At 59.0% G+C, this 25,440-nt stretch overlaps 1 protein-coding gene across 1 annotated transcript in view; it reads left to right on the top strand.

Annotated features, from left to right (window-relative positions):
* Positions 1 to 882: 882 nt before the first annotated feature.
* Positions 883 to 25,440, top strand: part of TSPOAP1 (TSPO associated protein 1) — a 29,580-nt gene continuing 5,022 nt past the window's right edge. The window contains exons 1-25 of the mRNA XM_049637813.1: positions 883 to 5,769; positions 6,573 to 6,680; positions 6,966 to 7,094; positions 7,673 to 7,852; positions 8,406 to 8,591; positions 9,849 to 9,926; positions 10,013 to 10,096; positions 10,311 to 10,400; positions 10,582 to 10,704; positions 10,961 to 11,065; positions 12,481 to 12,531; positions 12,937 to 12,957; positions 13,765 to 13,969; positions 14,580 to 14,752; positions 15,938 to 16,053; positions 16,340 to 16,449; positions 19,264 to 20,094; positions 20,243 to 20,394; positions 20,734 to 21,111; positions 21,197 to 21,415; positions 21,753 to 21,944; positions 22,516 to 23,379; positions 24,014 to 24,113; positions 24,205 to 24,359; positions 24,935 to 25,103. Of these exons, the coding sequence (XP_049493770.1) occupies positions 5,434 to 5,769; positions 6,573 to 6,680; positions 6,966 to 7,094; positions 7,673 to 7,852; positions 8,406 to 8,591; positions 9,849 to 9,926; positions 10,013 to 10,096; positions 10,311 to 10,400; positions 10,582 to 10,704; positions 10,961 to 11,065; positions 12,481 to 12,531; positions 12,937 to 12,957; positions 13,765 to 13,969; positions 14,580 to 14,752; positions 15,938 to 16,053; positions 16,340 to 16,449; positions 19,264 to 20,094; positions 20,243 to 20,394; positions 20,734 to 21,111; positions 21,197 to 21,415; positions 21,753 to 21,944; positions 22,516 to 23,379; positions 24,014 to 24,113; positions 24,205 to 24,359; positions 24,935 to 25,103 (5,155 nt within the window). The 5' untranslated portion in view covers positions 883 to 5,433. The remainder of the gene's footprint in view (positions 5,770 to 6,572; positions 6,681 to 6,965; positions 7,095 to 7,672; positions 7,853 to 8,405; positions 8,592 to 9,848; positions 9,927 to 10,012; positions 10,097 to 10,310; positions 10,401 to 10,581; positions 10,705 to 10,960; positions 11,066 to 12,480; positions 12,532 to 12,936; positions 12,958 to 13,764; positions 13,970 to 14,579; positions 14,753 to 15,937; positions 16,054 to 16,339; positions 16,450 to 19,263; positions 20,095 to 20,242; positions 20,395 to 20,733; positions 21,112 to 21,196; positions 21,416 to 21,752; positions 21,945 to 22,515; positions 23,380 to 24,013; positions 24,114 to 24,204; positions 24,360 to 24,934; positions 25,104 to 25,440) is intronic.

Below are 25,440 nucleotides of genomic sequence, written 5' to 3'. Positions count from 1 at the left end.
CCTGGGATGGGCAGTTTCCTGCCTTCCCCATGGGGAAAGCGGGGGTGGCACGCAGGTGGGCGGGCCCCGTGCCCACATCCGGTGGCTGCCAGAACCTCCCCTCGGAGTCTCTTTCCCTTCACTCCTCCAAGCCCAATGACACCTATGCCCTGTCCTAGACCCTGGTCCTCACCACTGCTCTGCCCTGCCCTCCTATCCCTGTAGGCCTTCCAGGACCCCAAGGAAGCATAAACATCCAGTTTAGTGCCAACAGGTCCACCTGACCCGAGTGTGACCTCTGTGTCGTGCCGAGGGCACAGGCCTGGTCTTCCAGAGGCTGGGTCTGGGGGAGGGGTCACTTTGTGGGGTGCTGAAGCCTCTGACTATGTGAAGGATATTGTGATGTGCTGGCCTGGACCTCCCTTCATGCATCTATACCTTTGTGGCCTCTCTAGACAATACATACAGAGGAGCCGTGGCTTGGTCTGAATGTCACTGCTGTCCCAAAGGGAAGGGAGTTTTCTGGGCTAGGGTCATGGGGGTGGAGCTCAAAAAAAAGGTCCTTTTTTCTTATGCTGCATTCAGGACCCTGTGTTTTTGGCACTCACCAAAGGCTCTGACAGGGAGTCCTTATCTCCTAGGGTCGCCCCCAGTACCCTGAGTCAGTCCCAGGCTCTTGAACCATCCCCTGGACTCGGTGCCATGGGGGAAGGGCAGGCCCGGGGTCCCGGAAGCCACCTGTCCAGGGTGTGTGAGATGGTCTCTTCAGCCCCCCTCCCGCCAATACCCAGGCTTGTCTCTGGTTTCCTGTCAGTCTGTCCTCCCCAGGGAGGGGAGGGGCACGCTAATCTCCGCTGCGGTGTGGGGGCGGGCTCCAAGACCGTTGGGCGCCCTGAGATCTGGCCCACGTGGCCTCGGGGTTATAAGCCCTGCCCGCCCTGAAGGGAACCCCACTTGAGAGCCTGGAGCACAGGGCTTGCTCCGCTGGGCCTTGCAGCATCAGGTAAGGATCTGAACCTTCACTTCAGCCCCAACCAGGGGCTCCTCAACTCTTGGCTTCAAGGGGTGATGAGGGTTTTGGGTTGCAGGCTCTGGGTGGAGACACTTAGGGGAAGGACTTTGAGAAATTGGGTGCCAGGGTTTACTAGGGAAGCTCTAGGCAAAGAGGTGCAATAACCCTCAGGTCTGTTGGCCTTCGTGGTGGGACAGCTGCTCAAAATCCTGGGTCTTGACTTCCCTCTAGACAAGGAAGGTAAAATGGCTCCTGGCCCCAGATGACGAAAGGAAGTGTCCAGGGCTTCAACGGATAAGGGCCGGAGAGTAGGGTGGGGATAGCAGGGGGTGTCTGGAGGCTGAAAAGTGGGACTCGGTGTCATTGAGAGGCACTCAGTGTCTCCCTCCCCCCAACATGGCCACCACCTCTGCTGTGATCGCCTTGGGCTTCTGCCTAGGGAGCTGTTGGATGATGAGGGAGTCAGGGCCTTGGGCTGGTGAGGAGGCTGGGGACAGAGGCCTTGGTGGGAGGAAGCTGTGGCTGCCTCAGTTGGACTCTGGAGGGTGGGTAGTGTGGCTGGAAGGGGTCACCCAGGGCGTCAGAACCGGGGGTCAGAACCAGAGTAGCTATGGCCTCTACCTGAGTGTTTCCAAAAGTGGGGGGATGGGGTGGAGCTCTAGGGGGAAGGGAAGAGGGAGCCAAAGAGGAAGTGGGGGGAGGGAGGTGGAGGAGGCAAGGTCTGGCGCCATGCTGAGTCACCGCCCACAAGGCCCAGAGAAGGCCCTCTGGGGGCCATAGGGCAGGGTGGCAGGGTCTTAGGAAGACACAGGGAGGGCTGGGGGCTCTCGAAGCAGGAGTCAGGAGGAGGAGCGGGCGGCCTGAAGAGTACTCGCAGACGGACAGACAGACAGTGCAGTCACCCATAAAGTAGAAAGCACTACTAACAGCACTGGAGGGTGTAGTGTTTCCTACTTTATGGATGAGTGTACTGTGGGCTTCGGAGACCACGCCGCCGCCGCCCGCCGCCGACTTTCTCCACGCTCAGGATCGTGTGTGTGACAGGTGAGCCCCTCAGGCACCTTCCCGACCCAGCCCAGATCTCTGAAAGGCCTCCACTGCCCCCCACGGCATTGTCCCTCCTGGTTCTGGCCAACCAGGAAAATTCCACATCAGCTCCTCTGCCGCCCAGAGGTCTGGGCGGGCTGCACATTTGGACTTGTCGCAGCTATGGAGAGGCCCCCCGCGCAGGGGTCCAGCCACAAGTGGACAGAATGCCAGGACGAGGAAGAGGCTGAAAAGGAGAGTAGATGGAGGGGAATGAGGGGGGTGCCGGGGATCCCAACACTAATAAAGAATGGACTCTTCTTCTGTTTTGTCTGAGACTCTATTGCTGGGTGGCACGGGGCCGGGAAAGGGGGGGGGGAGGAGGTTGCTGAGTGGGCTTAGCAGGCACATGGATGGGGTGGGGACACAGAGGGGTTGGGAAGGAGAATCACCCACTCCCTTGAGAGAAATGGTCTTGGCCCTGCCTGTGAGACCAGAAGAGACCTCTGGCCTGGCCTGGCCTGGCCAGCCTGGGGGGGGAAGGAAGGGTCAGGGGTGGGGTGGGGTGGGGTGGGGTGGTGAGACCTCCCTGCAAACCCAGGAAAGGGGGCAGGACATGGAGGGGAGGGGTTATGAGGGGCCCTCCTACTTTTTTCCTTTGCTCTGGCCCTGCCCTGACCTCTACTTGCTTTCTACACCCCTAAACTGAAGGCGGCCAACCTCCAGTTCCAATCCAGGGAAGTCCAGTGGGTCCTTGGTGGTGTAAGAATTGGGTATAAACACACTGCGGCACACACACAAAGCATCTTGTAGATAAGCAAGGGCACAGATACTCATATACAAAGCATACACAATCATGCATGTGCATTTCCACATAAGGACCCCACACACAGTGGCATAACACACGTGACATGGCTGGCATGTCAAATAATGACCCACAGATATAGTCACACTCAGGACACATACATATTCAATAGTATACACACATGCAATGATATAAACACGTACGATGTGTGCTACGCATAGAAGAGCAGACAAACACATAGTGATATTCGTGTAACAAACACATTTGCTCCATACACACTCACTTATACTGACACATTCATACGTGATTATAAATATACAATAGATACATGGTGGCCCGTATATCTAGATACACAGATCTAAATAAAGCCATGTCATTGTCGTTACATATACTTACATGACTATATGAGAGTGTGTCATTATGTGTTGTGTAATGTCATGTAACGGCACGCATATACATGTATTGTGACATACGTGTTGTAATTTCTACACTCGAAGTCCTCCCTCAAATACACAGAATAGCACGCCCTGTGGCGAGCAGACATGTATGCAATGGGACACACGTAGAAACATGCACGCATGTATACCCAATGAGACCCACAGAAACATAAGAGCACGCATACACACATACATGCTTCTGTGTACACACATAAACTAATACAACGGCCCCCTCCCACACACACTGACATAAATATATGCCTATTCTATACGCATACCTGCAAATAATGGCATGCATATGTCCCCTGACATAAACACCAGCGACATGCGTGTAGTGGTGCACATGCTGATCTACACACTACTTTAGGGAAGTGAGGATGTCACCTCATCCCCATGAACTCCTCGGCTGTTCCGTCAGCCTGGGTGGAGCCCACACGCAGGGGCCCTGTGGTTCAGTGCTGCTGCCGCTATTCCCCAAGGGTGCCACAAGAGGGCCCCCAACCTCGGCAGAGACTGGCTTGTGTGCGGTTGGACTGAGTCCCACGTTCAGAGGGGAAAGGGGCTGCCTCTCTGAGGCCCCTCCCAACACCCCTGTCTCTGGGGACCCCATCTAGGCCCCCGCCCCCACATACAAGTTGACTTGTGGGTAGGAGAGTTCCCATGTCCTTGTCCCCCAAAGCCATTTTCCCATAGCACAAAGGCCTAAGGTTAGACGGAAGATGAACTTCCTTGCCGTTTGGGGCAAAGCCAGCCCAACAGCCTGTGTTGTCCCCCCTGTTGGTGCAAGAAGGCCAGATTGCCCCCGAAATGAAGTCTGCCAGGAGGAAGCTGAAGCAATTCTCTCAGTCAGTTTCTATCACTGTCTCTGCTTCTATCTTCCTGTTTTCATTCTTTTGATTTCTCTGTCTCTCTCTCTCTCTCTCTCTTTGTTTCATCTCAAATCCCATTTTTTCTCTACCTGCCCCTCTTCATGGCTGGCTCTGTCTATCTGTCATACCGCCTCCTGTCTCTGTCTCTACTGGTCTTGGGCTGGGGCCGATGTGGGGAGCACCATCTGCAGCCCCCTCGCCTCAGTACAAGGAAGGCGTAGGGGCGTGTGGGGAAGAGGGGCGGGAGGCCACATGTAGCGGGTACTGGGCTGGGATCCCGTGAGGAACCTGCTCTTCCCTCTGTCCCGACCCTGCCTGCTGGTCCAGCCCACCAGTCCAGCGCCATCACCATGGAAACCAGCAGCCGACTTCCTATTGGTGGGCGGGAGAAGACAGGGAGGGGGAGGGGAGGGCTGGCTCTCCCCTGCTCATCACCCCCATTCTGAGGCTCAGCCCTCCTCTGCGCCCACCATCTCGGGGCTCCGGGACTGTAGGGGACCCTTGCAGTCCCCAGAGCTGAGGCCAGCAGGGACAGAGACTATGAGGCAAGCAGCCCACCGACCCAGGCCTCCTTAGGACCAGCCGACTGCCCAGCAAGCGGGAGAGCAGCAGCAGAGAGAGGGGCAGGAGATAAAGGACCACAGCGGACGGTCGAGGATCACCCCCAGCAGCTCCCGCACACCCTAGCCAGGCTGAGGGTCGTGATGGATAGCCAGACTCACAGACGCTGACGGACACACAATGACACCGATGCACACGGCTGCACAACACTGAGCTGCTCAGACACAACCAGTGACAGCATCACACACTGCCACAGCCCTGCAATCCAGACACCCACACACATACAGAAACAACTGGTAACTCCGAAACCGGCAGACGGTGACACACAGAGCCACTACCCCCAGCACACACGAGTGGGGGCACCTGTCCTCCAAACACACACAAGACAGCGCTGACCTGAACAGACAGGGCTGGAGACACACGCAAACCCTCAGCCAGGCGCTGCTGTTGGTGGCCTCTGCACATCCTCCCTGCCCCCACGGGGACACCCTCGCTCCTCCACACACCCGCGCACACACATAGCCACGAGCAAACATAGCTCGCATACCCCTAGCTTCAGCTCTGGAAGCTCGGACTCCTGCAGCCTCCTTTGTGGGTGAGGAAGAACAGCCAACCTCGGATGGAGCCTCGGTGAAGCCAAGAGCTCAGAGAGGAAAGGGTCTGGCCTGGCATGACCCTCGCCAGCCCCTCCATTTGGCTGGGTGATGTCCCCCGGCCTGGGTCCTGGGGCCCCTTGGCAGTATCATGGAGCAACTGACACCTCTCCCACAGCTGGGGGACCCCAGAGCCATGGAGCCGTGGGCCCTGCCCGCCTGGCAGAACTGGACTCCAGGCCAGGGGAGCGAACCCGGAGGCGCAGCCCCAAGCATTGCTGAGATTCCGGCAGCTGGGCAGGTTGGAGAGCTGAGGCCCGGGGAGAGCTCCGAGCCGGAGCCTGAGGGAGCCCAGAGCCCCGGGGCTATGGGGGGCATTGACCCTGAAGGAACCAAAACCGGGCTGAGCAGCCTGGGGCACCAAGCAGCAAGCTCCAGACCCAGCTGCCCGAGGCTGGAGGACGAGGAGGTGGAGGCTCTCCCTAAGGTAAGGGAGCTGGGGAGGGCTGGGGTCTCCAAGCTGGGGCCTCTACTGGCGCCCTCCAGCCTGGGCACGATATGTAACCCCGCTGCCCACTCCTCCTCTCCTGGCCTGTCTCTGTCTGTGGGTCCTTCTCTGTGACTGTGTGTCATCCCTTCTCTGGGCAGGAATCTCAGTGGCTCCATTTTTTGCCATATGTCTGTCCTTCTGACTCTCTGCCTGTCTGTCTACATCTGGCCCTGCCCCTGCCCCTTCCCTCCGTGAGTCTTTCTTTAACAGTCTGTCTGTCTGTGTCTCCTCCTCTGAGAGTCTCTGTCCTTGGGGGCTGGAGGATCCTGGGGGAGGTGGGGGTGGTGGGGGTGTATGGTGGAATCAGAGACCAGAGGAAGCAGATTCAAGGGAGGGGGCTCAGTGCTGGGTTGAGCCAGGAAGGACAAGGTTTGGGGTAGGTGTGAGCAGCCTCCTATAGAAGATGGAGGGACCAGGGCTTTGGGGGAAGCAAGGGGCCAGAGCAGCCAGAAGGAGCCTGGAGGGGTGGGGCTGGGAGCTTGAGCTGGCATTTCCCAGGGAGAAATGGGCAGAGATGGAAAGAACTGGGGACTAGCAGAGAGGGTCTCAGGGCTAGGGGAGGCCGGTGGGGGCCCCTTCTAGGCCTCCCATGCTCCCCTCTGAAGGCCTAGGACATGGGGGAGAACCTTCTCGTCTCCATGTCTCCTTAGACCATTGGGGGGCAGGATGCTTCCATAGGAGGGCTTTGACTAGGCAGGGTGTGTTTCTGAGGTGCCGTGTCCTGTCCTTTCCCATGCCAGGGCAAGCTGAGCATGGGCTTTGGGGACAGGCCCAATCCGGAGCTGCTGAGGGCCCTGGGGGAGCTGCAGCAGCGCTGTGCCATCCTTAAGGAGGAAAATCAGATGCTGGTGAGGCTTGGAAAGAGAGTCCTGGGTCCTGGTTGGGGCTGGGAGAAGGCAGACTCAGACACCCCAGCCCTCTGCCTCAGTGCCCTCCTCATCCCATAAAGCATCCCTCCAAGTGGGGGCTGCATGGAGGTGATATGATCCCAAGATGCAGAGAGGGTGAACCCCCACTTAGCATACCCAAGGACTCCACTGTGAGCCCAGGGCTCCAATTCAAGTCCTGGACAGTTAGGATTGGGTTTGTGGGGTGCTCTCCGCACACCCCAATTCTGGCTGACCCGTTGTCAGAGGAAGAGCAGCTTCCCTGAGACAGAGGAGAAGGTGCGGAGGCTGAAGCGGAAGAATGCCGAGCTGGCGGTCATTGCCAAGCGTCTGGAGGAGAGGGCCCGGAAGCTGCAGGAGACTAACCTGAAGGTGGTGAGGATGGGAGGCTGCTGGATGGAGGCTGGGTGACCAGGGAGAGGGGAGCCAGGCTGGGCCTGAGGGAGTGGGGTTCGGGAGTCATGGACTCCTGGCACCCAGGAAAGCGGGAACGCAGGGGCCACGGTGTAGAAAGGGCAAATGCTGGCTGGGCTAGGAGGCTGAGGGTTTCTGGAGTTACAGGAGGGAGGGAAGGGTTGGGAGTTCCTGAACAGGCGGGGAGCAGGTTTCTGGATTACCACGTGCTGGTGCTGGCTGCAGCCTCCCGCTGAGCTCATCTTTGGGTGAAGGGCTGGTGGGGGCAGGGATGAAGACCCATGACAGTGGCAGCCCTCAATTAGCAGCAGCCTTTGGGCTTAAACTAGGATGTGGAGTTAACCCTTCCAGTCCTGTCTGAGAATTGCTGGGATGGGGTCAAGTGAGGCTAGTGGTCCCCTAAAGCCCCAGATACAGGGTAGAAGTAGGAGGCCAACTTCTAGGTTTTCATCCGAATCCCTCCATTGGGCGGAGCTGAGGAGTGGGGAGAAGTGCCCCAGCCCTCAGATGACCGTTGGCCTTACTCCTCCTCTGGCCAGGTGAGTGCCCCTGTGCCCCGTCCTGGGGCCAGCTTGGAGTTGTGCCGGAAGGCCCTGGCCCATCAGCGAGCCCGGGACCTCAGTGAGACAGCCAGTGCCCTGCTGGCGAAGGACAAGCAGATTGCTGCCTTGCAGCGGGAGTGCAGGGAGCTGCAGGCCAGGCTCACCCTGGTTGGCAAGGTGCGAGGAGGCTCTGGTCACCCCTTCCAGTTCAGCCCTCCGCAGGGCCACCTGCCTGACTGGTGGGATGTGGACGAGATGTTGATGAGATGCAAATGAAGCGGGAAGGTAGAAGCTGCTGGGGAGTAGGTTCCCCTGGCAACGGCCCAGGTGGGAGCGGGGAGAAGGAGCCTAAACTGAAGGGGGTGGAGCTATGAATCCCAGACCTGGGAATTTCTGTGCTCCAGGCTTCAGGCTGTATGCCAGCGGGTTTGGCTGTACGAATCCACGCATACCTCACACTTGTGTGGAGCGATGTTCACAAGGCATTTTAGCACAGTGCCGGGCACACCGTGAGTGCCCAGTAAATGAGTTACTCTGACGGTCTGCACACGGGCTCGCGGAAGCATGTGGCTGTGCACGCGTGCACCTATGGCCAGGCATGTATGCATGGGAGGCTGTGCACGTTCCCGCGCATCGGAGCCGCTCCGGCACCGAGGAGCGCGGGCTCCGCCGGGGATGGTGGGGGGCGGGCGAGGGTTAGGCCTGACTCCTCTCCGTGTCCCCCAACCAGGAGGGCCCCCAGTGGCTCCACGTGAGGGACTTCGACCGGCTGCTCCGCGAGTCCCAGCGGGAGGTGCTGCGGCTGCAGAGGCAGATCGCCCTGCGCAACCAGCAGGAGCCACCCCCGCCGCCCCGGCCCCCGGGCCCCGCTGCCCCGGCCAGAGCAGGGGCGCCCGCCCCCGGCGCCCCGGGAGAGGTGAGCTCTGGCGCCAGGGCAGGTGTGTGGGCGTCCGGAGATGGGGTGGGGGAGGCTCTGGTATCTCTCCCTGCACAGCGCTCGGAGCCCCGAGGACTCGGTGGTGGCGTGCGCGCTCCAAGGGCTGGGAGCTTTCCCGACCCCAGGGGGCAGGGTCGCCCGTACCTGCGCCGAGCCGGACCCGGGCGACTCGGGGTCCGCCCTCCGCAGGCCTGCGCCCCACGGGGCCCGCCCCGTCGCCCCTGCCGCGCCGCCAGTGGTACGGCCCGGCCGCAAATCCGCGGTTGCCCTGGCAGCCGCCCGGGGCCCAGCCCGCGCCGCCGCCTCCCGCCGCCGCCGCCGCCGCCAAAGCGCGGGGACGCCCCCTTCAGCTCCCGCCTGGTCCTCCAGGCCCGGCCCCGGCTCCCCGGGGGTGGCGGTGCGTCCCCCTCGGCTCCAGGTACGAGCGATCTTCGCTGGGTGCTGGGCGTAGGCGGCCTCTGTCGCGAGGGCTTGGGAGCCCACTCCGGACCCCCAGAAGTTATAGGTCTGGCTCCTCTCCATCCTCTCTACTGGGTCGGCACCTAGGTTCACCTCGTTCTGGAAACAGGGGTGGGAGAAGGTGGATTCCATAGGGACCGAGGCCTCGGTGCGGGGTGGGGGTGGGGGTCCTTCTTGCTCAGATTTTGCCCCTCTGCTTGGCCCAGGGAGGGAGATGCGGCTCCCATCAAGGCCTGTCCTCCCCTAGAGTTTGCACAGATAAATCTGAAGCGCGACAGGGTGGGCTTGGGGGAAGCTAGGAGGAGGGTCTGGCCAGGCTTGCACTGCTCTAGGCAAAGCCCAGGTTCGGATGATCCAGAATTCCTAGCTCTGGGAGCACCGCATCCCTGGGGGGCTCAGGCAGCCTCCTAGTTCTCTGCCAGTCACTGAAGGACACCCAGGACAGTTATTGAGTGCAGAGCAGGGCTGCTGTTGGAAGCTAAAAAGGGAAAGCTTTGGCCTGGATAAGGGACCCATCTCCCAGGGCACACATGGGTCTCAGGATCTCAAAGCAGTATGTCTGGAGGACACAGGGGCACAGCCTCTGCACTCCCACATCAGCTGGAGGCATGGGCAGGCAGCACCCCCTTCCCTACAGCCCCCATTCCTGGGCAGGGATCTCTTTGCTGACCGTGAGATGGCATGGGAGCCTGCCACAGACAGCCTGGGCAGAGGGGCAGGCTGCCCTGAGGCCCTGTTCTTGGGTGCCAGCCTCCCCACTGCCCCCTGCGTTTGCAGGCCAGGCCCCAAGAGGATGTGGAAAACCCACCCACGGGCCTAGGGGAGCCAGAGAAACAGCAGAGGGTGCAGCAGCTGGTAAGTCCCAGGTCAAGGGCTGGAGGCAACCAGTTGTGGGCAGGTCTGCCTTCTCACGTGAGGAGCCCTTGGTTCCGACCCCACAGGAGTCAGAGCTCAGCAAGAAGCGAAAGAAATGCGAGAGCCTGGAGCAGGAAGCCCGGAAAAAGCAGAGGCGATGTGAGGAGCTGGTGAGCTCCCGAGGGCCTCCCCGAGGCCAGCCAGGTGGTGGGCTCCCTCTCAGCTCTGCTTTCACCCTTCTTGTCCTTTGGGGCTCTCCTGTCCTGTTTGGCGCAGGGTCCAGGTGGGGGAGGAAGACCTTGTCTGGGAGGGCAGGGTCCTCTGTGTGGGGAGAGGAGGGGTGTAGGTGCCAGACCCCCGCCCAGAGCTCCCTTGGTCTCTCAGGAACTTCAGCTGAGAGAAGCCCAGAATGAGAATGCCCGCCTCGTGGAGGAGAATTCTCGGCTCAGTGGGAGAGCCACGGAAAAAGAGCAGGTAGCAGTTCTGCCCACGGGCTGTGGGGCTGGGCTTCACTGGGGCCCTGGTCCCTGGGCAGGGGGCTGTCTTCTGTGCCCCCTGAACTGGGACAGAGTATGAAGGGTACTATTCCCCCTGGTGAGGGAGCTGCTGGGACAAGGCTCACACACCCAGCTCCCTGCCACTCCCCCCTCTCCAGGTGGAGTGGGAGAATGCAGAGCTGAGGGGCCAGCTCCTGGGGGTGACACAGGAGAGGGACTCGGCCCTTCGCAAGAGCCAGGGCCTGCAGAGCAAGCTGGAGAGCCTGGAGCAGGTGCTGAAGGTGAGGAGATTGCATAGGTGGGGGGGAGGGTCTTGGTCCCTGATGCAAGGAGAAAGTGGGACGGTAGAACGTGCCCTATGTGGGGCACTGGGGTCTGAGCCCCAGTCCTGGCACCACCAGCCTTGCCCTTCTCTGGCCTCGGTTTCCTTCTTAACAGAAGGCATCTGGAACACATGGTGTCCAGAGCTCCCACATCTTAGATCTACAGAAATGGTGGAGCCGGGCTCTGGCCTTGACCCAAGGTCTTGTGTTTTAGCACATGCGGGAGGTGGCCCAGAGGAGGCAGCAGCTCGAGGTGGAGCATGAGCAGGCTCGGATCAGCCTGCAGGAGAAGCAGGAGGAGGTCCGGAGGCTGCAGCAGGTGGGGGCAGGGGTGAGGGAAGGGTGGTAGGCTGCTGGACTCCTCAGTCAGCTGCTCATCCAGTGAGCATTTACTGAGCACCCACTGAGTGCTAGGCTTTGTGCTAGGCACTGGGGACAGCGGTGGGGAAAGATCAGGTCCCAGGCCAACCAGCAAATAAGCAGATATGCAAGTGAGGCAACCCCAGTCACTGACGGGCCCTGGTGGGGGGAAGTGAGCAGGGTGGTGTGACGGAGTGACTAGGGTGGGGCCAGGGGCCACTTTAGAGAGGTGGGCAGGGAAGGCCTCTAATACGTTAAGGGTGTGAAGGAGCCGGCTGAAGAGCACTCCAGGTAGGAGAATCGAAGCACAAATGCCCTGTGGCAGGAAAGAGCACGGGGGTCCAGCCCAGCTGGCTAGATTATAATAGGTTAGAACAGCAGGAATAGGCAAGAGCCAGATCTTGTCGGGCCTTAAAGAAGAGTGGGTATTTTGTTCTCTGAGGGGTTGGAAACTGTTGGCAGGTCCCAAGCAGGGGAGTAGCATGATCTGATTAATCATTTTAGAAGATCACATGAGCAGCACTGCGGAGGGTGGATTGGGGGAGTGGGTGAGGAGGCAGGTGGTCAGGTGTTGGGGCTGCTGCAGTTCAGGCGGGAGATGACGGCCGTCTGGATGAGGGTGCAGGCGATGCAGGTGGAAACAAGTGGAAGGATTTGAAGTATATTTTAGAGATGGAATTGACAAAACTCCATAGGATTCTAGTTGAGCTCCTGCTTCTTTTAGCCATTTGCTGAGTAAACCCTAATGGAGTGTGGGGCTCTTCACTCTCTAGGAGGTGATGGATGAAGGGCCAACAGGTGTGAGAGTTAGGGAGTCCTGAGTTCTGAGTCCTGTCTTGGCTAAGTTTGGGTTATGTGTTAAACATACAAGTGGACACTTCAAAGACAGTTGGATCTATGGGTTTGGAGTCATGGGGAAGTTGGTCATGGAGATAGGGTTCGGAGTCATCAGTGTGTCCAGTCGTGTGACTAGATGGGACTCCTTGGGAGAGCGAAGAGTGTGAAGTGCCCTGTGCCCATCCCTGTGCCCTGTAGCACCCTAACACTCAAAAGGGGCAAAAGAAAGGGAGCAGGTGAAGGAGGCTGAGAAGGAGCGTCCCAAGAGGTAGGAGGGAAACCCAGAGGGTGGATGTCCCAGAAAGAGAGAAACAGTATCAGACGTGCCTCTCCTTGACACCGTTACCTTCTGACCTAAGGTATGGTTCTGGGGTGGGAATCTGGGAGGGAGGAGCCCTCAGCCTCCCCCTTCCCAGCTCCCCTTTCCTTTTCTTCCCTCGCTTTGCCCTTACGGCTCCCCCCTCCCATCCATCTCCCTCTCTCTCCTCCCCTGTTACTCACCTTTCCTCTCCAACTTTTGCCTCCTCCTACCTGTAGGCCCAGGCAGAAGCCAAGAGGGAACATGAAGGGGCTGTGCAGCTGCTGGAGGTAGGGTCCTTGGAAGTGGCCACCAGCAACACCAGTTTGGGGAGAAGGCAGGGACGTTCAGAGAGGGCTGGAATGGACTCTGTGGGTGTGGAGGGTGTGGGGTTAAGGACGGGCCCTTAGGTGCTCCAGAGCCTCGGGAATCCCTTCCACTAGTGGCCTACTTCTTAGGCAGGGACACAGCTGGGCAGGGGCTCCCGGGTCTGGTGGCATCAGCCCCCACTACCCCCCACCCCCAGAGTCTGCCTTCACCTGAAATACCCTTCCATTTAGGAACTGCTCAGTCAGTCCAGGGAGCCGACCAGGCGGTGTCCACTTGGACCCTTGCTCCCTCTCTCCCTCTCTGCGCAGTGACCCGCAGGGTGAAGGGTTCTAACCTGTCCTCTTTGCTTTCCTTTCCTGCCACAGTCGACCCTGGATTCCATGCAGGTACAGCCTCCTGACCCCCCACCTCCCTGGGTTGTCCCCTCCCATGCACCTGTCCAGGCTGCCTGAGCTGGGTCTCCTGCCTCAGGGCCCAGTGGTCCCAGCTCTCATGTGGAACAGAGGAGGGTGTAGCAGACCCGAGAACCTGTAGAAGGACTGGCATTCTTGCGGGACGTGTGGGCCACCTCCTCGGCCCAGAGCTGCCACAGTGCCTGGCAGATGCGGGGCTGACCCTCCTCTAAAACATAGCCGCTCGGACCATGAGGAAGTTCCTCACCAGTCTAACCCGTGACCCTCTTGATATTGGCCAGGAGAGAGTCCCAAATGTTGGGACTTTTCTGATGCTTGAGAAAAATTCTTGAGAATTGGCTCCTTCCTGCCACAAAGATGTCCCTAGCTCCTGTGCAGGATCTCTCTTGAGGGTGGGGATTTGGGTCACTGACTGAGAGGGTGATAAGCAGCAGAGCCAAAGAAACTCCTGAGGAGATACTGGCAGTGGAGCTGGGAGTGGGAGCCATTCCTTTTGGCCCGGGAGCAACAGGAAGGAGCGAGTGCCACTGCCTGGGTTGTGAGGGTGTGCTGAGTGGGGGGTGGGTTTAGCCCTTCTGGGGGAGGGTTGGGAGTGAAGGCCGCCCACAGCTCTGGTGTTTCACCCCCAGCTCAGACACTGTTAAGGCAGTGGGGCAGCCAGGTGAGGGCTGGTGCCCAGGCTTAGGGCTGGGTGGGTGGAAGCTGAAGCCTGGTGTGGGGGCTCAGGATGGACTGGGCAGCTTTGCTGGGCCTGGTGGCTTATGGGAGGTCTTGGCCCAGGTCCGGGTTCGAGAGCTGGAAGAGCAGTGCCGCAGCCAAACAGAGCGCTTCAGCCTCCTGGCACAGGAGCTCCAGGCCTTCCGCCTGCACCCTGGCCCCTTGGATCTACTCACCTCTGCCTTGGGCTACAGTACCCTTGGGGACCACCCACCACCCCCCTGCTGCTGCTCTACCCCCCACCCCTGCCGTGGGTCTGGCCCCAAAGGTAAGTGGACCCCAGTGACATTTTGTCTGGAATGCTTTTGTATAGAGCAGAGACTTCAGGGTCAGAGAAAGCGCACAACTCACCCAAAGTCACACGGCAAGTTAGGGCCAGGCTGGAATAAGGCTCTGATGGGGGAGAAATGAGATCACAAGAGTGGCTCTCCTGGAGTCTGGCCAGGCATCTCAACCACTGCTCCCCTCCTTCAGCAAGACCTCTGTGGTTATGGCTGGGAATTGGGCACTAGGAATCAGCAGCCGGCAGTAAGGGTTTGTAAAGAGCTGGGCTGGGCATCAGTCAGATCTGGAATCTCCAGCCCCTCTCACTTAACAGCCCATGTGATTTTGAGTGTGCTGCTAAACCCGTGAGCTCTGGTTTCCTAAGCTGTAAGATGGGAATAATTCAGTGCACTTCATTGACCTGCTCTGAGGATCATGCGAAATAATGTATGTAAATCACTTCCACCTCTACTTAGTAAGTTTTCCTCAAATATTTCCCTCTTGTAAGGAAACATGGCTATGGAGGGCCTGACCCCATATCCAAGCAGCCACCCCCGCCCTTGCTCCCTAGTCCCTCCTCAGGTCACAGATCCCATGTGCCATCTTCTCTTTAGATCTTGACCTCCCTCCGGGCTCTCCTGGGCGCTGCACCCCAAAGTCTTCTGAGCCTGCCCCTGCAACCGTTGTCGGGGTCCCTCGAAGGACGGCCAAGAAGGCAGAGTCCCTCTCCAACTCCTCTCGCTCTGAATCCGTCCACAACAGCCCCAAGTCATGCCCCACACCCGAGGTCAGTGCTGGGGAGGGGCCTGAGGTTGGCCCTATTCTCCTCTGGGGTCCCCAGGGGTTGGGTGGCTGCTGGGCCTTGTGGGGGCCCAAGTTGGGAAGTGGAGCCAGGCCCTGGGAGAGAAGGGCCTGCAGATTCCTCTTTATGGGCCAGGAGCTCGGGTGGAGGCTGCCCTGCTCTCCAGGGCTCACCTGCCAGCCCTACTCTGGGCCGCCCAGCCCCACCCCTCTGGGGCTCACAGAGGCCCTGGAGTCCTGAGCCGGATGGAGGGAGACGCTTGGGCGCCAGGATCCATATAATGAGACTGTTCATGTGAGTGTCTGTAGCAGAAGCAGATGGTTGTGTGAGAAAGAACACGGGTTCTGGGTTTCAGATCCCAGCTCTGTTTTAGGCAAGTGTCTGACTCTTTCTGGGCTTTGGCTTCCTTGTCTGGATTTTGGAGCTAATTGGACCTGCCTTGAAATGTCGTGAGGGTTACATGAAAAGATAAAAGGAAGAGCACTACTGCAGGACGCGCAGTAGGTGCTTAACGTGTGGCCGCTATTATTATTACCAAGTGCTTGATCACCTTGTCCCTCTCTCTACTTCTTCCTAAACCTCAGAAATCCGAGGGGGCAAGGCAGGAGCAGCCCTGCCGACCGGGGCTGGGGAAAGCGGTGGAACCCAGCCCCAACCTCTGCTGCCCCCTTGTGGGATGGAACGAGGGTGCGGGCTTTGGCCGTGCGGTGGAGGGGCTGCGCTGTCTGCCCCCTGGGTGCCCCCCTTACGGGGGCTTCTCAGGACCTTCTGCCTCCTGACTTCCAGCTCTTCACAGTCGGACTGCTTTGCCGTGTTTTTCCCTTAAAGAGACAAACTGCCGTTGGACACCCACTGTGCATCAGAGTGGTTGGCTTCCTCTTCAGTGGGGAACGTGGTCATATTTACTGGGATGGTACAGTAGAGGCCAGGGCTCAGGAGAGATCCAGGTTATACTCACTCCCCTTTGCCAGGGCAGCTTGGCTCTGCCAGGATCTGCTGGCCTGGGTGCTGCTTTAGAAAACACGGAGGCTCATTGCTGCTGGCCTTGTCCAGCATGTGCTGTCTTTCCCTTCTCAAAGTAGTAGGTCCTCTGGCTCATTCTGGAAACCTGTCTGCTTTGCCGTTGGCCCTTGAGCCTGGAGAGGACTGGCCCTTTCTGTTTGCCTGCAGGTGGACACAGCCAGTGAGGTGGAGGAGCTGGAGGCAGACAGTGTCTCCCTGCTCCCAGCAGCACCGGAGGGCAGCCGCGGAGGAGCCAGGATCCAGGTGTTCCTAGCACGCTATAGGTGGGACCCTCCCCTCGGCCCCCCATTTCCCTAGCGTTTGGGGTGTATGGGAGGAGGGGCTGGGTGAAGATAGAGGCTTCTGGAGGTGGCGGGCGTCGTTCAGGGATCCCAGTTGGACACGTCCTCTTTGCCCAGTTGGGCCAGGTGGGCACAGTTAGCGCTCTACTTGGCTGACGGTGAACAACCAAGTCTCCATAAAGGCCTAGTACAGCGGGAGAGAGGAGACGGGATGTGGAGGTAAGATGTGGGTCGCTGTCCTCTTCCTCCTCTGCACCTCCTTCAACAGCTACAACCCCTTCGAGGGCCCCAATGAGAACCCAGAGGCAGAGCTTCCGCTTACTGCTGGCGAGTACATCTACATCTATGGCAACATGGACGAGGATGGCTTTTTTGAAGGTAGGAAGGTGGCAGGGTTATTCTGTCCATCCCCCTGCTTTTGAGCTTTTGTGACCTCTTCACAAAGACCTCCACCCACCCACACGGTCTCCCTGGCATGCTCAGGCCACCAGGACGTTTCAGACTCAGCAAAAAGGCATACAGAGACCTGGCAGCCCACACAGAAGGGGTCTAGAAAAGGGAGCCACTGTCTGACTGCAGACCTACCCCAAGCAGGGCAGGGCAGTGCCTACCACAGTCCAGATGATGAATGGGGTCACGGGGAATTTTGGCTGAATTTGCTTTTGTGCTTCCAGACAGGGCATGGCAGTGCTTAACACTAGTGACCTTGAAGTTGGGCATGTAGCAAAGATCTGAAGCTGGACTCCAGCTGGGCGTGGGGGAGGGAGAACTAGGGTCCAGAGCCCAGGAAAGGGTGTCAGTGAGTAGTCAGCAGGTGTCAGGGCCCAGGCAGGGCGTGGGCTTCAGGGCAGTGCTCCAGGGTCTGTGGGAAGCTCAGACACCTGAACAGAAGCCCCATTACTGAGACTGGGCAATAGGGTGGGGCCTGCCGAAGAAATGGTCTTGGGAGACCCAGGTTGGCCCTGGCCAGATAGCGGAGAGAACGGCCCTGGGCTGAGACTGGGTTGCGGTGTAGGCAGGGCAGGGTGAGGGCCATAACCAGGGGCGGGGATTTAGGAAAGAGGTTAGATCTGAATCCGTAACACCCAAAGCTTTGGGTTTGTAAGGCCAGGTTTTCAGTGCCCACTCAGCATGCCTTCCCCGGGCCCTGCATCTGTTCTTTGAGTAGCTGCCGTGAACTGCGGGGGAAGAGCTAAACTCCTCAGAGGGATGGGTGACTGAAAGTGGGATTAAATATTTCCCAGAAAACGACTTTTTAAATGAAAAAAAAAAACAAAAACAAAAACCCAGAAGCCAACAACTTTTCTTGGAAGGGGGCAGCAGGAACACAAATGTTCACTAAGCACAAAGGATTAGAATTTGAACTATACGATCTGGGATAGGTTTAAAGGCATGGAGACAACAGGGGCTGGGATGCCATGTTCGTCATCACACTTAGCTAAGCAACTGCTTCTTCTATGTCTGGTCCTGCCTGGACTGCTGTCGGTGGTTCGAGCTTCGGGAATGTGTGCCTGCCTCTGACTAGGGCTTTAGCGCCAGCCCATCAGGGCGGTAGATGTGCTTAGCGTGGAGGCTCCTACCTTCTTAAGTGTTAGTGCTGACATTAATATTCTCAGGCTCCCATGACAAATTACCAATAGAAATGTATTCTGTGACACCTCTGGAGGCCAGAAGTTTGAAATCAAGGTGTCGGGAGGGCCACACTCCCTCAGGAGGCCCTAGGGGAGATTCTGTTCCCTGTCCCTTTCAGCTCCTGGTGGTTCCAGGTGCTTCTTGGCTTGTGACCACGTCACTGCAGTCTCTGCCTCTGTAGTTACGTTACCTCCTCCTTCTCTTCTCTCAGTGTCTCTCCCTGTGTGACTCTTATAAGGACACTTGTCATTTGATTTAGGACCCATCCATATAATCTGGGGTGATCTCATCTCAGGCCCCTTAACTTCATTACATCCGCAAAGATGCTTTTTCCAAATAAGGCCACATTCACAGGATCCATGGGTTAGGATGTGGACATACTTTTGGGAGGTCACCGTTTGATTCACTACAAGTGCTTATATTCTCTAATGTATTGAAAATCACTATTGTTTCTTCAAGTTTCCATGCTTTCCCCCCACTCCTAGCATAAGCAGAGAGCGAGGGTGTTGGGGAAGCTGGAAGTCCCCCCACTGCAGCTCAGACCTGTCTTCCTCTTCAGCACCCTCTTTCTTAAACCCTGGCCTCTGCTTTCCCTTCCTCCTAATAAGGCATAGCAGCCATTGGCTCATCTGTCCCCTGGGAATCCTTTCCCTTCTCCCAAATTAGCAGTGACAGGGCATGCTGTGTGCCCACTTTCTTCCTTCCTTGACATCCCTCTGTTGTCATGTGTTCAGGGGAACTGGAACTTACCTTTGGTCAGCGCCTGGACTGACCACCAGTCATGTTCCTAGACACAGGCTCGCTATGGGTCCTCCTCCCTTCTAGAACCATATGGGAATCTGTTCTCTGGCACTTAGGCCTTTTGTGGCTAAAGAGTCCTTCCCTTACCCTGATCAGGTGGTGCTTTCCTCTCCCTTTGAGGATGTCTGTTTTCCACAAAGGGAAGTTCAAGGGCGCCCCTGTCCCTACTACTCAGGCCCTTGGAGTTTGAAAGTTTTCAAATGTACAGAAAAATGAAAGAGTAATACAGCGAATACCTATATACTCACCACCTACGTTCAACAGTTGTTAACATTCTGCCATATTTGCTTTTTCCATCTGTAGGTTAAAAATGAAAAGTGATGTAAAAGAGAGTTGTAGACATCATGACATTTCGCCTAGCCCTTCTTCAGCATGCATCTCCTCAGAACATGGTTCTCGGAGAGCCTTGTGGTGCTAGCACCTGGGAGCTTGTTAGAAATGCAGACTCGCAGCCCCACCCAGACCTAACTAAATTAGAATCTGCATTTTAACAAATCTTGAGGCGATTCATATGCACATTAACATTTAAGAAGCGCTGTCCTAGATCACCACAGTGCTGTTATTACACCTACGAATATTAGCAATGACTCCTCTACTGCAGATGTTGAGTGTTCTTGCCTTTTAAAAGTGCTCACAGATAAATGTTGGTTTGGATCAAATGCTTAAGATCACCCACTAACCGTTGCTAAAATGCATTTATTGGACTGGTTTTTCTCTACCTCCTCTCTGTCTTCCCCTTCCCTGCCCTCCCTCTGCCAGGGGAGCTCATGGATGGCCGAAGGGGCCTGGTCCCTTCCAATTTTGTAGAGCGTGTGTCCGACGATGACCTCCTGACCTCCCTCCCTCCGGAGCTGGCCGATTTGTCCCACAGCTCAGGCCCCGAACTCAGTTTCCTGAGTGCAGGCGGGGGTGGCAGCAGTAGCGGGGGCCAGAGCAGCGGGGGACGCAGCCAGCCCAGACCTGAGGACGAGGCTGCGGGGGACGAGCTCAGTCTGAGCCCCCAGCCTGAGGGCCTGGGCGGGCCCCCTGCTGTGCCTTACCCACGGGGTCTGGTGGTCCTCAGGCAGCTGGCCCACAGTGTGGTGCTGGCCTGGGAGCCGCCTCCTGAGCGAGTGGAGTTACGCGGCTACCATATCTGCGTGAACGGGGAGCTGCGTCAGGCCCTGGGGCCGGGGGTGCCCCCCAAGGCTGTGCTCGAGAACCTGGACCTGCGGGCCGGGCCCCTCCGTGTTTCTGTGCAGGCCCTGACCAGCCAGGGCAGCTCCGACCCTCTGCGCTGTTGCTTGGTGGTGGGTACCCGGGCCGGGGTGGTACCTAGCCAGCTGCGGGTCCATCGACTGACAGCCACGTCTGCTGAGATCACCTGGGTGCCCGGCAATAGCAACTTGGCCCATGCCGTCTACCTCAATGGGGAAGAGTGCCCCCCTGCCCGCCCCAGCACCTACTGGGCCACCTTCTGTCACCTGCGGCCTGGTACTCTCTATCAGGCCCGAGTGGAGGCTCAGCTCCCACCTCGAGAGTCCTGGGAACCAGGCTGGGAAAGGCCGGAGCAGCGGGCTGCCACCCTGCAGTTCACCACACTCCCAGCAGGTATGCAGGCTTGCTTGGGCTTTGACGCTCCGTAATACTCAGAAGGCCAGACCAGGGGAAGTGCATTTTCAGGGAAGTGGGAAACGAGGCTGGTGCCTCTGCAGGTGAGTGTCCTGCATACCTGGGTCTGGTACCGTCCCCCCCTCAGGCCCACCTGATGCCCCCCTGGATGTGCAGATTGAGCCGGGACCCTCCCCTGGAATCTTGATCATCAGCTGGCTCCCAGTAACAATTGATGCTTCTGGCACTTCCAATGGCGTCCGGGTCACGGGCTATGCCATCTATGCTGATGGGCAAAAGGTATGGCCTGGGGACTCTGGGTCTCTCCTTGGGATATGGGTCTCTCCTTGCCGTGCTCAGAGACCTCATCTCCCCAACCTGGCACAGAGATGCCCTGCCGCTGGCATTTGGGCACTGGGTGCCCATTTGGGCAAGCAGATCGGTCGAGGGCATGGGCTTTGAGAGCAGACGACTGTGATTCAAACACCAGGCCACCGCTGAAGCCCTGTGGCCAGGAGGATTAAGTGAGATAAGACATGCCAAGGCCTTAGTGTGCTGCCTGGCATAATGCTGACTGCCGTTGCTAACCATCATCGTGTCTTCGACTCAGCCACCTCCACCTCTACCCTCTACCTGCAGATCATGGAAGTGGCGTCACCCACGGCAGGCAGCGTGCTGGTGGAGCTGTCCCAGCTGCAGCTGATGCAAGTGTGCCGTGAGGTGGCTGTGCGCACCATGTCACCCCACGGCGAGTCAGCTGACTCCATTCCAGCTCCTGTCCCCCCAGCCCTAGTGGCGGCCTGCCTACCAGCCACGGTCTCTTGCCCCTCACCGCGGCCGGGCTCGGAAGCCAGACCACCCCTCGCTCCAGCCTCCCCGGGGCCTGGAGACCCCAGCTCTCCCCTCCGGCGCCCTGACCCCCACGGAACTCGAGAGCCCTCTGGGGCCCCCCCAGCAAGCCCTCCCAGAGAGGCAGCAAAAGGATCCCCCGAGGAGCCCCCAGCACCTTGCTCCCAGGTACCCTGCTGGGGAGAGGGGGAACAGGTGGAGGCTGGGACAGAGGCCGAGGGCTTGGGCCCTTCCTCAGTACCCACCATTCCAGGAGGAGGCTGGGGCAGCTGTGCTGGGCACCTCAGAGGACGGGAGGGCCGGCGAGCCAGCTGTGGGAGAGAGAGCTCCTGACCCTGCAGCTTCACCGCTGGCCCAGGAAGAGGCCCTTCTGGCACCCTGCTCCACCCAAGGAGCTCTCGCCCAGCGGGTGCCCTGTGCTGAGGCCTGCCGCGGAGGAGAGGCAGGGTCTGGGCTGAGGCCCAGGACTGAGGTACGGAGCTGGGGACACACTGGGCCACCCAGAGAATTGGGGCCTGCCTCCCTGCCTCTGCCAGCCAAAATCTGGGTGTCCTCTCCATCTAGTTTCTGTTCTGGTGTGTGCTCCGTGTCTGCTTCTTTGCCACTTTGTCTTCCCAGATTCCTCTTTTCCTTTTGGCTACTATCCTCTTCCCCCCACCCCCACCCTTGTGCACACCCCCCATTTGGGACATGACTCTCTCTCCCTCTGCCAAGGGACCCCTGTCATTCCAGCTAGGGCTGATCCTTCTGGAGCCCCCTATGCCTCCTCAAACCCTTTCCTCTGTCTTCCTTTGTCTCACCTCTTGCAGAGGGAGGACACGGCAGAGCTCGGGGTCCGTCTGGTGAACTCCCTTGTGGACCATGGCCGCAATTCCGATCTCTCAGACATCCAAGAGGAGGAGGAGGAGGAGGAGGAGGAGGAGGAAGAGGACCTGAGTTCCAGGACTTGCTCTTTCCAGAAGCAGGTTGTTGGCAACAGCATCGGGGAGAATGGGGCCAAGGTAACGGGGTGAGGATGGGCTCGTGGGCCCTAGACCTCTGGTTCTCGGGTCTCTGTCCTTCGTGTCAGGAGCTGCTCCAACCGCCACTGAGTGCCAGCAACATTCTAGGTGTGTGGCCTGGGCCCTGTCCTGAGCAGTAGATAGGAAGTTACTCAGGATTCTGCCCTCCTGGGAAGAAAGGAGAGGCTGAGGAGCCCTCTTCTGCCCCTTCTCCCGCTCCAGCCTGCCACATGCAGCACCCTGGTCTCCTGAGATCCTTTCTGGGAGCCTCTGGGGAGGGGTGGGGAGGCCTCCCTGCTGTCACAGGTGTGGTCTGCTCCCTGCGGCTCCTGTCCCTCGGGCCCCAACATCTGTGCAGCCTGTTCCTGAGGTGTGTTCTCTAATTCCTCCTCTGGCTGTGCTCTGGACTTGCTGTGTGGCTTTGGGCCAGCCCCCTCTCTGGTCTTTCCTCTTGTAGGAAGCTGAGGGAGGGCTGTGGGGTTGCATGGAACCCCTCCCCTCATTTGAGGACAAAGGTCACAGCTGTCTCCTCTTCCCACGGACCTCTCTTCCCCACTGCCCTTCCCCCCAGCCCCAGCCCCAGCCTGACCCCTTCTGTGAGACCGACAGCGACGAGGAGATCTTGGAGCAGATCCTGGAGCTGCCTCTCCAGCAGTTCTGCAGCAAGAAGCTTTTTAGCATCCCCGAAGAGGAAGAAGAGGAGGACGAGGAAGATGAGGGGGAGGATGAGGAAGACGAGGAGAGGCCAGGGGCAGGCTGTTCTTCTCGAGACCCCGGCCCACCCGAGTCTGCATTGCTGGGGCTGGGCTGTGACAGTGGTCAGCCTCGAGGACCTGGCCTGTGTCCCTTGTCTCCAGAGCCCTGCAGGGGTGGGGACCGCCTGGAAGACATACCCGGACTAGTTGGTGGAAGCATCCGGAGGAAAGGAAGTGGCTCCCCTGAGAAGCCCCCAAACCGCAGGCGGTCCCCAGATCCCCGTGAACACTGCAGCCGACTTCTCAGCAACGGCGGGCCCCAGGCCTCCGGACGACCGGGCCCCACACGGGAGAGGGGCAGCCCCCCTGTGGGCGAGGGGACCAAGGGTGTGCCAGAGGCTGGTGGGAGAGGGCGGCCGGCCCCTTCCCGGAGATGCTCCCGTGGCCGGGCTCCAGAATCTAGCCTGGCCAGCTGCTTCTCCCCCAAGTGCTTGGAAATCAGCATCGAATATGATTCTGAGGACGAGCAGGAGGCGGGCAGCGGTGGCATCAGCATCACCAGCTCCTGCTACCCTGGAGATGGGGAGGCCTGGGGCACGGCCCCCATAGGAAGGTCCAGGGGGCCTCTGAAGGCCAATTCGGGCCCCACCCCCTACCCACGCCTTTCGGCCTGGGAGAAGGGGGAGCCAGAGCGGAGAGGCCGCGGTGCGACTGGCAGAGCCAAGGAGCCACCCTCCCGGGTCCGTGCCCACTGCCCACCCTGGCAGCCCCCTGCCTGCTGCCGCCTGGTGGCTCTGCTTGCTGCCCACCAGCCACTCCCATTCCACGCTGCCGCCTCCATCCGCGGAGGTGGGGCTGGGCCTCTGGGCTCCCTCACCCGCCTCCTCCCACCCGCATTCCACTGCTTTGCTGCTTCTGCCTGTCGGAACTGGGATGCACAATATTCTGTTACCGCTAGTCGCCAATTGCCGCCAGCCAGCCCCCTGCCTCTGGGCAGGGTGGCCCTGTGCTTAGCTTAGTTACGTCTTCAGGACACTGACGGTGATGTCCAGCATCACCCGACCCCGATGCTGAGAAGAGGCCCTCCTCTCCCATGCTCCTCGGCCAGCTCTGAGACCCTCCCTCTTCTGCACTCACCAACGAGGGTGGCCGGAGCCGGGGTCTCCCCCTCTACCCTTCCTCCCCCCGTGGGGGTGTCTGATGTCTCCGAGAGATTGGGCCCAGGCTCCAGGAGAGGAATGTTGTGTCCCGGCTCTGCTGTGCTGCTTATGCTGACGGGGCAGAGCTGGGGAGCGCGCGTGGGGTCCTGCCCCTGCTGATGCCCCACCAGCGGCTGTTGTGTCACTTCTGCTCTCTGCTGCGCTCTCTTTGCAGGCAACAGAGACTGGGGAGCCCAGAGGGCAGGACAGCTCTGGGCGGAGGGGCCCCCTGCGGAGAGGGGCCCAGGCCCCCAGGACGGGCGGTACCGAGTTGGGTGAGCACCCGAGGGGGGCTGGGTGAGGCCGAAGGGGCCTTTCCTAACCTAACCCTTTGGCGAGACCTTACTGTCATCGTTCTTTCCACAGCCTCTCTGAGGAGCCCCCCGGCAGAAGCGCCGGTTTACCAGGACCTACCTGTCCGGGCCTTTGTGGCTCTGTTTGACTATGACCCGGTGTCAATGTCACCCAACCCTGACGCTGGGGAAGAGGAGCTCCCCTTCCGGGAGGGCCAGATCCTGAAGGTGACTGACTGATTGTCCAGGTCCCCCACCCTCTCTCCTCTCCTGTACTGGAGGTGTCCTAGCCTTCACCGGGGAGACCGCAGCTTCCAGAGCCAGAGTCCTGACTCTGACACTTGTAGCTGTGTAACCTTGAGTAGATGCGCTAGCTGCTTTGGACCTTAGTTTCCTCATTGGTAAAATGGGGCTGATGTTCATGTCCACCTCCCAGAGGTGGTTGAGGATTAGGTTCAGGGCATGTGGGTTACTTTGCTGGCCCGGGCACACCGCACAGTGCGACTGCTCCTGGTAACGTTACAGTTTTCGCTGAGTCTCCAAGTATTTACTCCAGGCTTTTTGCTGCTGTTCAGAGGTTACAGAGATCTAGCCTGGGGTGGGCTGGGGGGATGGATGTGCAGGCAGTGAGTGATGCTGTATGAATCCTTATTCTTGGCTGTTTCCCCCTGTTTCCTGTTTCACGACCCACAGAAGGTAGAGCATTCTTCTTCAATTCTGAGTGTGGTGCTGTGGGGCTCAGGGCCTTGGAGCCAGGGAGCAAGCCATATTGGCCTCTTGAGATGACTGGTCTTTGCCTTCAGGTGTTTGGGGACAAGGATGCCGATGGCTTCTACCGCGGTGAAGGTGGGGGTCGGACAGGCTACATCCCCTGCAACATGGTGGCTGAGGTGGCTGTGGACAGTCCCACAGAGAGACAGCAGCTGCTCCAGCGGGGTTATTTGTCCCCAGATATTCTCACTGAAGGCTCAGGTATGTCCTGCTGCTGTCCCTTACCTACCTCCCACCACCCCAGCTCCAACTCAGTCCCTCGTGAGCCATCTGTATGTCCAGGGAACATCATTTATCCGGAGTCTAGCAGAACCTGTAGAGCCTTGTAGAGACCAGTGTGGCCAGTGTGGCCACAGCAGTTAGCTTGCCACGTGGAACGGGGGTCTGTTGCAGAGGGGATGGGCCATGAAGTTTGGGTCCTTGAGGTCTAGGATGGGAGAGGAAAGCCCTTTAGAAACTTGAGCACAAGAACCCTGGCACAGTCCAAAGAGGAGACTCCAGAGACACTATTCTGTCCCCCTCCCTTGCCTCAGTTTCT

The sequence above is a fragment of the Panthera uncia genome, chromosome E1 (genome assembly GCF_023721935.1).
Source record: "Panthera uncia isolate 11264 chromosome E1, Puncia_PCG_1.0, whole genome shotgun sequence".
NCBI lineage: Eukaryota > Metazoa > Chordata > Mammalia > Carnivora > Felidae > Panthera > Panthera uncia.
Note: the sequence above shows the minus strand (reverse complement) of the source record. Positions and strands in the feature narration are given on the sequence as shown.